General features: G+C 37.7%; 1 protein-coding gene across 1 annotated transcript in view; it reads left to right on the top strand.

Annotated features, from left to right (window-relative positions):
* grin2db (glutamate receptor, ionotropic, N-methyl D-aspartate 2D, b) overlaps positions 1-14,203 on the top strand; it is an 83,812-nt gene that overhangs the window by 18,874 nt on the left and 50,735 nt on the right. The window contains exon 2 of the mRNA XM_065245921.2: positions 13,860-14,196. Coding sequence (XP_065101993.2) covers positions 13,906-14,196 — 291 coding nt within the window. The 5' untranslated portion in view covers positions 13,860-13,905. The remainder of the gene's footprint in view (positions 1-13,859; positions 14,197-14,203) is intronic.

Below are 14,203 nucleotides of genomic sequence, written 5' to 3'. Positions count from 1 at the left end.
GCTGAGATGATGGGGGTGAGAAACGGAAGTGCATATATTTCCAGATTTATGCTGCTCACATTGTCATAAATGGTGCAAAACAACAGTCCTCTGCCTCTCATTTATAATTTCTGTCAGCATGTGGGCGACTCTTGATTAGTTTCAGAGCGGTCTGTAAGAATTTCTACTCGTATGTGAACACTTTAAATGAACTATGACGTCAGACCGTCTGCACAGTGTGGTTTGATCAGACGTGCATTGTGAACTGAAAGAGCTGTGGTTTCGTTATACATTTTTTACCTATGTAAAAATACTGTTACAGCTTATCGTACAAAACTAATGTCACACAGTTACACTGAGATGCAGTTTGTGGACAGAAAAAAAAATGCCATTTTGCTGTCACAGTGGCTTTGTTTACAACGATACAGTTTACATCCACCCTTAACATTGCAATCTGATTTAAATGTTGGTTTACATGAACATTATACAGAATCCGAAACCGAAAGTCTGAGTAAGCGCACAGCCAGGGTTGCCAGATTCGCGTATCAAAACCATCCGAATGGACGTTCAAAACTAGCCCAAAAGCATCTCAATGACTAGTCTCAGCCCAAATACCAATAACTAATCAACCAAATAATTAAATCTTTAACCCACAGAAAAAAACAACTGGTGGAAACAGTTTAAACAGTAGCCCAAATCTAAACTCGAAAAAAGCAGAGGACTTGGCAACGCTACGCTGCGGACAGTCCACCCTTTATCTCTGGATAAAAGTCAAAACTGAGTTGGAGAAACTTGTTCTTAAAGCAACACTTAAGACTTATTGCTCTTTGCTCCCCCTACAGGTTAGAAGCGTAATTGTTCATTACCACTTTCCTAAATATTGCAGCATAGCTGGCTCTGATTGGATTGTAGGTCTGCCGTAAAGCAAGTTTTTGTAGTTTTCACTCGAACTACATGACCACTACCCGACGGTTGGAAACTTCTTTAGTGCGGTTTTGGCCGATAGAGGGCTGCAAAGCGAATGTGAAAGTACCATTCACCCTGTTTTGAGTGGATGAACCACTGAAACTTTTTTGGAAACGTTATTTTAAGGTAAAAAAACTCTTTGGTGTTGCTTTAAGAAGTTTTCAGATATAGGTAATGAAAACACACTTTTCAAAAGGCACAGCACTATTTTATTACTTTAAGTAGCCTAATGTTTTAAAAGTATACATAAACGCTGCAGAATTTAGTACATCGTGTGTACAGCGCGTGACCCCTTAACGTTACCTTAATAATGTGTGGTGCTATTGCCTTGCTATTGCATGTTTCTGTGATGAGAATCATGTGATATGAGGTAAATATAATACCTGAACTTGGAGCACAAATGTTCTGCGCATATGCACAAGGTATTTTTGCTTCCAATTTAGAAAATACTACGATTCACACGTTTACATGAATACTTTTCTCCTGCTGATCGGATCACAGATCGGAGTACACCACCCCCTTGAATACTATCCAAATTTGCATCTGATTGTCCTTAATTGTATTAATTAAGGTGTTTACATGAAGAATTTTTAATACGATTGAGCCATCAATACGATTACAAATGGATTATTTGGTTGCATGTAAACGTACCTGGTGAAGCTTATAGACCAGTGGTCAGCAACGCAGTTCCTGGAGATCTAATTTCCTGCAGAGTTCACCTCCAACCCCAATCAAACACACCTGAACCTGCCAATCATGCTTTTCACAGCTACCCAAAAATAGGAGGCAGGTGTGCTATAGCAGGGTTGGATCTAAAGTAAGCAGGAGTGTAGATCTCCAGGAACAGGGTTTTATGCTCGAACAGTGGTTGGTGACTACTGCTGTAGACAGTTTCATTGGACTCACGTGCGTTCTCGCGGTTACACGTCTGGTCAGAACTTTACTTCCTATTTCTGTTTGTTTAATCGTCTGACTAGCTAAAATGAACTTTGGAAATATTTTGGTTTCCTAAAGACGGGAAGACGCCGATCATGAATCACCACTATGTGAAGGGAGGTTTTCCTTCTGAAAAATCCAACTAAGACCAGCATAAGCTGGTGAGCTAGTTTTATCTGGTCTCCCAGCTAGCAGGTTTCACTGGTGTTAATGCTGGTCTAGCTGTGTTTTGGCACTTTTTAAGCTGATTTAGCTTGACCAGCTTTGCTAGGCTGGGAGGACCAGCTTAAACCAGTTACTGCCACCTTAAACCAGCTAAAGCCAACTACCAGCTTATGCTGGTCTTAGCTGGATTTTTCAGTTGGCAGCCAGTTTGTAACGTTGTATACATTATAGTACACATTTTACACAACAACGTTAGCCCAGTGTCAATTTTTATACAAAAATAAACTACTCTAAAAGGACTTTGTTTTTTTATTCTTAGCGGAGTTTAACGGACATTACGTGTGTTCCACGAAAGCCTTTTGTTTATGTTGTTACTGCTGAAACCATCTATAGAATGGATACAACTGAAGTCATGTAATTCACAACTGGTCCTGCAGCAGAACTAATGGACTGCTATGTGCACTGTTATACATTTGTTTGAATGGACTCAAAGTCTCCGCTTCATCTCGATTGTGTTGTCTGAAAAGGAAAGAATTGAAAACATGTGGAATCAAGCCAAATGGGCTCTGTGTTTGGTTATTGGAAAAACGTGAAGCTTTGAGAAAGAAGCCATTTACCTCTCTTCCTCATTGACCTCCGTCAGGGCCTGAAAATGCTGTGCTTTGAAAATAATATGTTGGGAGACAATCTGCTACTTTTTCACATAGCTGACACTTTTATCCAAAGAGTACACTTATTACAGGGACAGTCCCTTTGGAGCAACCAAGGATTAAGTGTCTTGCCCAAAAGCAGTTATACTTTATGGATTGCTCCTTGTGGGGTTCAATTCTGCAACCCTATGCATGCTTGTCCTTAACTGCTAGGCTACAACATTTACAGATTGTAAGATGTTGAAAATGTGCCTGTATAAATGCGTTGAAACCATACCATACATACTGGTGGAGATATTTGTTTTACTCCGTAACGTATTTGGTGCTTTTTATCATGTCGCCTGAAGAATTAAACCATTTACTTGATTTTCTAAAATTTGTGAGCCCCAGAAGCCTGCTGTCATTTAACACTAATGTGTTCTCTTCGTCCACTGCGATTGAAGGTAAAATCACATTGAAGATAAGACAGCTTTTGTCTTGTGGGTGAAATTGGTCTGAACAGCACTTTTTAAGTACATATCTTAGGGGCTGTTTACACCTGGTATTTAGATGTTTTCTGGTCGATCTGATCACAAGTGGATGATGCTTAATACAGGTGTAAACCAGGTTTAAAATGCTTTGTTTTTATACAGCATTGTGCAGCTTGTCATAAGTAATCGAAAACACATTCGACCGGATTGCTTTTGTGGTGTAGATGATGCAAACGTGGTCGAATGTGTTCGAACAGCCACAAAACACGTCTGCTCTCTGCCTACTGATCTAATGTCAAATTAGACTGAGCACAATGGTTTTACACTGGTCCAGACTTCTAGTGCAAACCCACAGTGTTCAGCGCGGTCTTTAGGAGGTGGCTCCTAACCGCCAGTTTTATTTTTGTTACATTTTTTGAGCGTGTGAATTTATTTTATCAACTGCTTTTAAATATCTGAGAAAGCTCTTACATATGCATGTACAAAACATTGTGCAACATCTTTACTAACAACAGAAGCAGGGGTACTCTGACTTACACTTAACACTATCATTTATCCCGCTTTTGTTTTAACGACTCGCCCATAGACCATCCCCTCGAAGTAATCAGGACAGAAGTGTTCTAAAGTGGACAGAAGAGATGGATTAAAACACCAGGTGTAAATGTGTCTCTCTCGTCCACTTGTGATCCGATCGACCAAAATACATCTTAATACCAGGTGTAAACAGAGCCTTAGAGCTGGACTAGATTATACTCACTGCTCTGTGGCATTGCTGCAGTGTCTCTGTTGAATGAGTTTAACAGGCCTATGCTGTATAGTGTAGTAATGTTTCCATATAGTGTAGTGTAGGCTTTGTTAGTATAAAGTGGGCTTGCCTGGGTCTGGATGGTTGATGGACGATGTGGTCGTTTGTCAGTTAAAGTGCTTTCAATAGCGATGAATAGCAGTGGTCATCGCGGTGCATGCAAAGCATTTTACGATCAGTGTTTACGGTGGGGCAGTAAAGGCGGAGTGCGCTCACAGCCAATGCAGTGAACGAGGAATGCAGCCATGGGCTCAGCCATAATGATCACGAGCTGTCAAAGCATATGTGGTCCCCTGGTCCAGCTTGTGTGTGGATACATTCCATCTTATGTTGTGTGTTCTGCTCTGCAAATTTTGTGCTTGATTTTTAAGGAGGGTGGGCTGTTGGCTGGATGTTTATGGCAGGATGTGGAGGCTTTCTGGTGCAGTGCTTGAGTGTCAGGAACTAAACTGTGTAAAAAATTGATGGAAAAACTCAGGCTTGGTGTAAAGAGGGTTTTATGCAGTAAAAGCACTGTTATTGTGATACCAATGGGGTTTTTAGCTGCTCTGGAAAAAATAAGAGACCAATGCAGTTTTGGCTTTAATCATTCTACACTTTTTGTCCAAATGCATGTAAAACAATAGTATTGTGTTGTTTAAAAACCTTTTTTTGTTTGCAGCATTCAAGGTCTGAAAACATAGTGACGTTTTTGTTATTTTGACCAGCTTAGGGCTAGGGTTAGGGTTTTCATCAAAACAATATTTTTATTTGGAATATGTGTGAAATGTTGTCAGTAGTTCACAAAAATGAAACAAAAATAAAAATTTTACCTAAACACATAAATAGTAAAATGAGAAAAACTAAAGATAATTTTTTTAATTATGAATTGTGTATAGAAAAAAAATGCATAAACCCCTTGTGTTGTAATGTTATACTGTTATGGTAAGTGTATTTGTATGAATTTATGTATTTGCATACTTTTGCTTAGCAGCCTAGTTAATGAACAGTAGTGATGCGCAGGTCAGCATTTTTTCCACCACGCTGGTCCCGCTTTTATGAAATATTTGGCCCGCCCCAACCTGCCCCGCACCACTGTACTCATGGATTAAAGTTTTCCGTCGCTAGACGGATTTCCGTCAATTGCGAAATTATTAAATTCACTTTTCATAAAGACGACGTGTATTCACCTTTTTTTAAGTTGGATGTGATCAAAGCCTGGAGTGGATCCAAATCACGTTCCTCTCTCCACTGTAAGTGTTCTGTAATCACTACGCACCGGATCCACTCCGGGTTTTCTGGCTGTGTCACGTTAAGCTGAGGTAAAACTTTATTTCAGCCAGCATGGACAAACTTATAATGCAGAAAGGCTCCGATGTTTTGAAGATTGATAAAAGTGTTAAAGACCAGTGCAAACCTTTCAGTTCGTGGGCTAAAACAACCAATACATCCAGGTAACTTACGTGTCTTTGCACAGTATTGATTATATGATTAGTGGTCCTGTATTTTGGGGGTAAATTATTTCTCCCGTACGTGATCATCCGCGTCACGTTTTTGATTGCTATGCTCATCTAGCCAGTGGCTGATACAACAGGTTTGTTAAACTCGTGGGTAAACTTCATGTGGCGCCACAAAAACCAGGAGGCAGATAACATCGCCGTGAGACCGATTCGAGGAATCATTAGAGGAGATTGCTTCCGAAATGCTCTCGCGGCACTTTGATGTCATCCACCTGTCGGTTCTTGCAGTTGCATTTGCGTGTGGTCACAATAACGTAAGATTTGTACATATATTTAAGCACCGCAGTTTAAAAACAAGTGATTTTAAGCCATTCAAACACAAACAACAGTAAATGCGTTCGCTGTTTAGTATGCAGAGGAGTATGCAAGTTGCGCATTCGCTTCTCATTGAGCTTGTGAGTATTTTTGCTACTTTATTGGCCTTAGATACAAATATGCGTCACAAATCCTGTCTTTGCTCCTCATATAAACACAACCATTTAGGTCTTTGGAGAAAGTAAACAGCAGAAACATTGCGCATAAAATAGCACATCAGCGCTGCCTCTATTGTAACATAATAATTTGTTGATAAAGGTACAGTCATCAATTAACAACTGTCACTATGGTTACAGACATCCTATGCGAATTGTACACGAGTTTAACTTGAGTTGGTCGTTCAGGGTTTATATTCATACATAACGTTACTGTAAGCTGTTGTGTGAACAGAACAGACCCTGGATTATTCGTTTATGTGTACTGAATAATATGATATGAAAAAGTTGTATTTGTTCACATTTGTAAATGCATTATAAAACATGAACAAACAATGAAAAATATAGAGTATATAAACATTAATTAATTCTTGTTTATGTCATTACAGTAATTGACAGTATTTCATGGTGCATTTACTAATGTTAACAGTTTCAACTTTGATTTAAAAAAAGCTATTAGTAAATGCTAAAATAAATAAATTTAGAATTCATAAATAATTAATAAAAGATTAATTAAAGGTGGTGATATTCATGTTTTCTTAGTGAGTTATGTAGCTGTTTTGCCTTCATCTTAAATGCCAGGCAAACTACAGCTACAGGAGACTTTAATATGGAATTAATGGCAAAAAATCTCCCCTTAAAATGCCATTAGTCTGGCCTACATTAAGTTAAAGGAATATGACTTGGCCTGAAAAAAATTTCAGTCAGAAGAATTTTTTTCACTTTAATCCATGCTGTACTGTATCTATTTTTACAACCTGCACCACCCCGCACCCGCGACCATTAAAATATTTTATTTCATTTTATTTTAAGTTACGTTGCGGAAGTTACGTTGCCACGTAGGCCTACGTAATTTAACTTTATCAAATAACTTATAATAAAATATGATTTTTTTTTATATATGCTAAGGGAATTAGACACAACATGCGTTTTTTATTTATTTTGTTTTTAATGACCCGCCCCAACCCGCCCGCAATAAAGTTACAATTTCTTTACCCGCCCAACCCGCGGGTTACGAGACTACCCGTGCATCACTAATGCACAGTCATGTTGTAGATTACATTTTGATTTTACAGATTTCTTTATGCATTGTTTTATGTGGGAATGATAGTGACATTTATCTCAACCAGCTATTTAAATGTAGGTATTAAAAATATATTATATTACATAATAAATAATGTCACATGGTGGACAAGTATTGAAGACCACTGCACTACGACATTTATTGTGTATCCTATATCTAATGTTTCTTTATCTATGTTTGTGTCAGTTCATATGTTTAAGGCCTAAAAGTTCTATTATAATGAAATTTATAGACCCTTTTACAGCCCACGTGATCAAATAGCCTGCATGCGTATTTTGGCACCAGAAGTGGTGTTGTTCCCCAGTGGTTCTAACTTGTTAGCAACTCAGAAAGTTTATCAAAACGGTTTCCCAGCATCAAATTGTCTGGTTGTTGCGTTTGGTTACGTGTATTGGTACCGGACCGTTTCGGTACAGGGCTTTCGGCACGGTGCACATGTGCACCGAATGCAATCTTTTGTGTGCGAAAAATAGGTTAATTTTCGTGTTTCCACACAAACATATTAAGTGGCGGAAGCTTCCGCGTTCAGAGCAAGTCTTCTGTCAAACATATAACATAATTTGGCCCGCAGAAAGATTTTTATTTACTTTTTATTTATTTGTTTGATTATTGATGTAAACATTTACGGGGCCGCTTACGCGTCACGTCTAAAAGCGTGTGTTAAACATGTGTTTTGTTCTTTCAAAAGTGTGTGAGAGGTTGCGCGTCTTTCTTTTGACAGGGTGAATAAGGGAATGCGTGATCAGATTTTTCTTCTGCAACTGACGTCAATCATATCATTGTCACAATTCGATCAGTTAATCTGCTCGGGACAGGGAAAAGCTGTAACCCGGGCTTACTCAGCTGTTACTCAGCTGCGGAGGGGTTTGTTGCTGACTCAAGCAAAGATTAGGAGAAACGTGCAAAAGTTAAAAGATGGCTATGTATGCAACTGACTCATCTCAATATGAGTGTATAATAGGTATATCATCATGTTGCTTGTTACACATAGAGCAGTTATATTATTTTTATACAGAGATGGTACATAACCAATTCAATACTGTGACTTAAAAAAATCCAAAATAAATCAAAACAGAAAAAAAAATTTGGTGGCAAAAATGTAGGCTAATAGTTCATAAATGTATTCAGGAATTGAATTTGTTAGTTTAGTGCAAGGTTTTAGTAAAAAAAGTTTAAGAGATGGTTAAGAAAAGATTTACCTACTGTTATAAAATAATGTAAAAAAGTATGTTATTTAGTGGGGAACTTTGCAGCAGTATTTTATTTATTATATTTTAATAAAAAGTGTTTAAAAAAATGTAAACAAATTGTTAAAAAAAGTTTATAGTAATAAACAACCTGCAGTTAAATGTTTGCAAATTTTCCCCTTACTGTACCGAAAATGAATCGAACCGTGGCTTCAAAGGTACGCACCGAACCGGAATTTTTCTGTACCGTTACACTCCTAGTATATATGAATCTTGCTACTTTATATTTGACCATCTGCTAACGTCTTCTATCCACTCCACTATCGTACAAGGATCTGGTAGCTGTGTTAAAAAAGTTGATAAAGTCAACTTTTTAAAATAACTTTGTCTGTCTGTGTTGCTTTACTGCTGATTTTTGCCATACTTTCGTTGCCAAAATGCATGCACATACATTGCCACGTCATCATTGTGTACAAACAGTAAAAGGGTGTATAATCAAAGAGTTCAGATGCAAAACCGTCTGGCACGGTTTTTTGTAAATTAGCATTTTTTAATCATGTTTAGTTTCAGTAATTTCACTGTGAATGATTAAAAGGTTATTAGTCGGTAACTAAACGTAGGCACAGTCAGATCTCATTTAAACCAGAACATTAGAGCATGACACAATCGATCACGACAGCCAATAGCGCTTCACATTCTTTACTGACATAATGATGCAATTGGTCATGAGACACATGAGAGCCAATGCTTTTTTTACATTCAAAGATGACGTATCATCACTTCTTCTGCCGTACATATCTACATTGTAGTTGGATCACTTTTGCATCTTTTCTTCATATAAATTGATGTTTTGACCTCGGTACACTTGGAATATTTAAAGTACTTTTTTAAATAAGTTGTGACTGTTTTTTACACAGCAAAATCGCCAGTGTTAAACGTACACTCCTGGTGTATATATGGGTACCACCAGGTCTGGTGGTAGCCATATAAACACCAGCAGTGTAGATTTAATTTAGTAAAAGCATCTGTTGGTCGTATTTGGGGGAATGGACAAATTACCAAAACAATCGTTTGGGTCAGAGGATAGCTAATATATTTGATAAATTACCTTTAACTGGGGTAAAAAACGTAAGCTTGCAATAAGTCTTACATGGGATCTAATTTGCCTTTCTTGTACAGAGGACTTTGCTAAAAAAGTTGTTTTGTTGAAAGTATTTGGTGAATGTACTGTATAATACATGTCGATAACATTTGGCCAATTATTTTAATATAATTTTTGATAGAGGTGGCGTTTAGTGGCTTTTGCATCTGAGCTTTTCAACTGCTGTGTCCTGTTATTTAAAATGTTGTGCATGTTATTGGTTTATATAATTGTGTACTTTTCATCAGAATTTTTGGAAGCCACATGCTTTTGATCATTTCATTGTAAATACTAATGATGTGATAGACTGAAGAAACTGAACATGTTGTAAAGCAAAGAAAGTGTTCAGAGCGTATTAATTAAGCCAGTCAGAGATACTTTATGTACATTTATATGCAGAGCTATAGTTATGTACTTTAGTAATGTACTGTAGAATATTGTGAAACTGCCTGAGGGGATTGCACGTAAAAGAAAAGCAAACACATGTCCATGCTTTTGTATATGATGTATAGATGAGTTTTTTTGGCCCTCTTTGATCATTTCTGGACTGTGTGGACTCCCCACATCTTCTACTGTACTATTAAACCTGCAGATGCAGTCGTAAATTACTGCTTTTTCACAACATTAGCACAGTGGGTATTTAAATGACAGGCCAGACTATGATTACTTCAGGTTAATTTAAAGCGACTGTGATATTTTGGAATGTGTTTTGATGCTTTCCCCTTCCCCCTACACCCACCCCACCTTCCCCAACCTTTCTGAGAGTCACACGCAAACACACACTGTCCCTTGTCTGTCAAAACTGGAGAATTGCCAGCATGTTTGCTCAAGCCAAACACGTACACACATCCTGGTAATCAATATTTCTCTCTTTCCCTCTATACCTCAATATTTCATCTTTCTTTCTCTCTCTCTCTCCACTTCCTCTGTTTCTCCTCCACCCCGTCTCCCCTTTCTCCTCATCTTTGTCATTAGGATGATATTTCCCTCTGATAGCCAAGCAGAATTCCAATGTTTCCCTCGCTGTCCCTTCCATAACCTTTTCATTGCATTGTTGTTCTAGGCCTCTTAATTCTTCATCTTATTCATCTGGAAGACTCATCAGGGTCAACAGACCAACAGGCTTAAAGATAAATACTTAGATCAAGGACAAACAGAATGAAGCAAAAAGAAAACTAACCCAACTAGTAGCAAAATCGGGGGAGAAAAGGAATATTTTGTCAGAGAGCCTGGCGATTTCAAGCAATTGCATTAACACCTGATATCATGAAACCGAGAGGAAGGCAGTGGGAGGCTGGCACATAAGTTAATTGAAAATGTTTTTCTTGTATTGTGTGTGTGGAGATAGTTGGTTCATGTGAGGTAGAATGCAAGACCTGCCAGGTCTAAAATGCTAAGATCACACTAAAAGTCCTTGCTTTTATCCATTTACACTAAGCACTTACATTTTGGCAGTATACAGTTAGATTAAAAAATCTTACACAAAGAAATAATATGTTCTCACATATTTCACACATTTTTAGGTCGTGTCTAGGTTACTCAACAAATCTGGCAATTTTGTGGCACGTTAACTTTTTTATTTGAAGGTTCAGATTTTCTCGCTTTCACTAAAGCACACAATATGCTTTTTGGAAAGTTTTCACATAATACTAAAATAACATAGGTCATCAGGTTTTGTACAAAAGGGTAAAGTCCATGCCAGCATCAGCACATGCTATCATTAAAAGGGCCATGATGTGTTTTATCCATTAAAACTTTAGTTTAATTTGTGTGCTTTCACTTTAAGAGCGTTCTGCCTGGCTCAGTGTCCAGCCTACTTCTATGATTGATAGCCTACATGCTGCTGTTAGCCTGCTATTACTGCAGTTTTTTTTTTGTACAAATATGGCTTCACAAATGGTCTTTTTCAGCACATTGTGTGTTTATTCATGGCACAGACACCCAAACAATCTCTCAAGCACAATGATAAGACATTGCAACGTTTTTACTCTTTTTAAACAGAGAATTGTACCCTTAAAGAGCCCCTATTTCATTGCTAAAATAACGTTATTTTGTGTATTTGGTATATTACAATGTGTTTGCGTTTTTTTAAGACATTTTTTAAGACATTTGACAAGTTAGGTGTCCAGTTATCAAAAAATAATGCATACCCGTGGAACCAATCAGAATACAGCATTCAGCAGACCCGTGGAGTTAACAGGAGTTAATTTACAGGCTGTGAGTCCGAAGCGGGAGGAATTATGATAATGTCGGTCTTGTCTACATCCCAATCCCAGAAAGTAAACTGTTGCCTACAATCCATGTGTTTGTTGTAGTCCAAGAAAAGAGATTTACGTTAGAGACAATAACTCTTATCATCCTTTACTTTGGGATTTGTACCTTTTGCATATCGTTAACAGGTACTAATACACTTACACACCAAAGGAAATGTAAAATCGTGAATTGGACCATTGGTGCTCTTAAATAATGCACATACTGACACCAACTATGAGCACAGAATATAAATCCCATCGTGTTTCTATCACATATGCTTCGTGTATAGTGTTATCAGATCTCTCACTTCCGTCTTGCACAATGTATTTCAAAACTTATGGTTGTACAGGAGATGCTGGATTCTTGTTTAGTCCAAAACAGTTGGCACATAGGTCAGCGCTGATATGACAGTACTATCTGAACTGTCTGAAGTTCATAATGATGTGCTGTGTCTTTCTCTGGGGCAGAGAAGGGGGAGGTCACAGACCTGGAGCAGGCAGATCATAAAAATTGATCTATCTATGTACGTCACTTATCTAGCGATTTTTCATTCATTCCTTTTTCCTGGAGAATGATTACATTCATGTTTTCGTGATTGAAAAGGAGGGTTTTTTACGCTATGAAACTTGCAGGATGGGTCAATGACAGTTCAAGTTTTTAAAAGGCGGTATAACTTTTCCTCTGATACAAAGTTCATACATTTGTATATTTATTTACAAAGATGTTTGATAAAATAGTTTTACATTGGTTGTACCACCAGAGACAAAAAGTATACCAGTCTGCCCATATAATTTAATTATCCCAGCATCACAACAGCTACTGATAACTTTGTGATTTATTAGAAAGGTTTAAACCAAATTATTTCATATTTCAAACACAACAGTTTTTAATTGTTGTCTTAAACTGTTAATTTATATGGACAGTTTCCCCACCTTCCATTTTACAAGTTTGAGATACCAAAATAGAAATAAATGTTTATTATTAAAAATACTGATAATGTATTTATACTTTCTAGGTTTTATAAAATAAAGTGAGACATTTCATAAATGTATCAATTAATTTTTTAAGTAATTAATGTCCATGGACACAAAAATATGCATGTTATGTCATTGAACTGGATGTTTTATTCATCTATAATTATCAATTTCATGACACCTTTTAAAGCAAAAGATACTAAAACCAAAACTAAACAGATACTTATACCAATACATTGTCAAATTCATGTCAAATTTTCAATTCACCTTTTTGACTCAAATAACTTATCATAAAAATGTTTTATTGAATTAAAAAATAAAGCAAAATAAAGGCATTTTAGCAATGGTCTAGTACAATTGGATACAATTGTTTTATTTTTTTGTTATTATATTCAGTTTACTGTAATAACACAACCATCCACTTCTTGCTGGTGATTGGTTTAAAGGTTTCCCGTTCTTTCTGTGTTTCTGAAGCTTTGATTGTGTTTACAGTGCGCAACATAAGATGTGTTCATGTTTCACGTGTAAAAAAACGCAGTATATTTCACACAATTTACTGTATAGCGCTGTTTTCACTGTCCTAAAAACAGACTAATGTCTTCCTTGTTCTGTGAAGTCCTTTCTTCAGAAATACGTTTCGAGTTCTGATTGTGTAGTTTGTTTAGTGTGTTGTGATTCGACAGCAGCTTGGTGTGCCATTAGCTTAGCTGGCGACTGACGTATTCCTGTGGGTGGAGTTTAGCAAAAAAACTGTTTTAGTGACGTCATTAAAGCAGGAAGTAGAGGGGTGTAGTCCAAACCGGCCGTTCACTGTAGGCTTTGAAAGTCAAATTCTGAGAAAATATATCGCCTGGCAGTGAACTTTGAGCTTTTTCATTTTACAGGTATTATTCATGCTATTAAGGTAACATTACACACTAACTGGGGTTTAAAAAGTGGCATCAGAAATAACGTGACCTTTAAGGACAAAACGTAGAGTTTTCTCTCTATCAATAATCATCTCTCTGTTGTTCTATGTTTTGAGTTGCGCCATTTTAGGCTGTGGTCTAAATAAAACCTTTTATTTTCTATTCTTTTTTGTCAGTTCTGTTTCTTTGTTTTTAGCTCTCTCATTCCACTTCTTTTTCTTCCTCACACTTGTCTCCTGCTAATCGATCTCTCACTTTCTCAGCTTTATTGCTCACTCGCTCGATTGCTCTCTTAAGTTTTTTATGTATAGAGATTATAGCTTTTTTTATTACAGTTTACCATTTTGTCTTCCTTTTCTTATTTGCACTCAGGCTTTCTCTATTTGTGCCCTCTCGCTTGGCCTCCTCATTTGTTGCCATGGTCACAGTACCCACGCTGTCTCTGCTATTGGCCCTGGTAGAATGGGTGGGTCCGACCAGCTCCTCCCCTCATCTCTTGCTTCGCCCACGAGAGCGTGAACGGGACCCGGTGGCATCGATGCATTTCAACATTGCAGTGATCCACGCGGGCTCAACGATCCAACAAGGGGAAGCAGGGGCTGCGGCAGCTGCGGGCAGGGTGCCATACCCGGGCTTCGGACGTGTGCACAGCAGTTTCGGCGAGAGTGTCGTTACCCAGTGGGGATCCGCCAACGTAATCTGGCTCCAGGTCAGTT

The sequence above is a fragment of the Paramisgurnus dabryanus genome, chromosome 13, assembly GCF_030506205.2.
Source record: "Paramisgurnus dabryanus chromosome 13, PD_genome_1.1, whole genome shotgun sequence".
NCBI classification, from domain to species: Eukaryota; Metazoa; Chordata; class Actinopteri; order Cypriniformes; family Cobitidae; genus Paramisgurnus; species Paramisgurnus dabryanus.
Note: the sequence above shows the minus strand (reverse complement) of the source record. Positions and strands in the feature narration are given on the sequence as shown.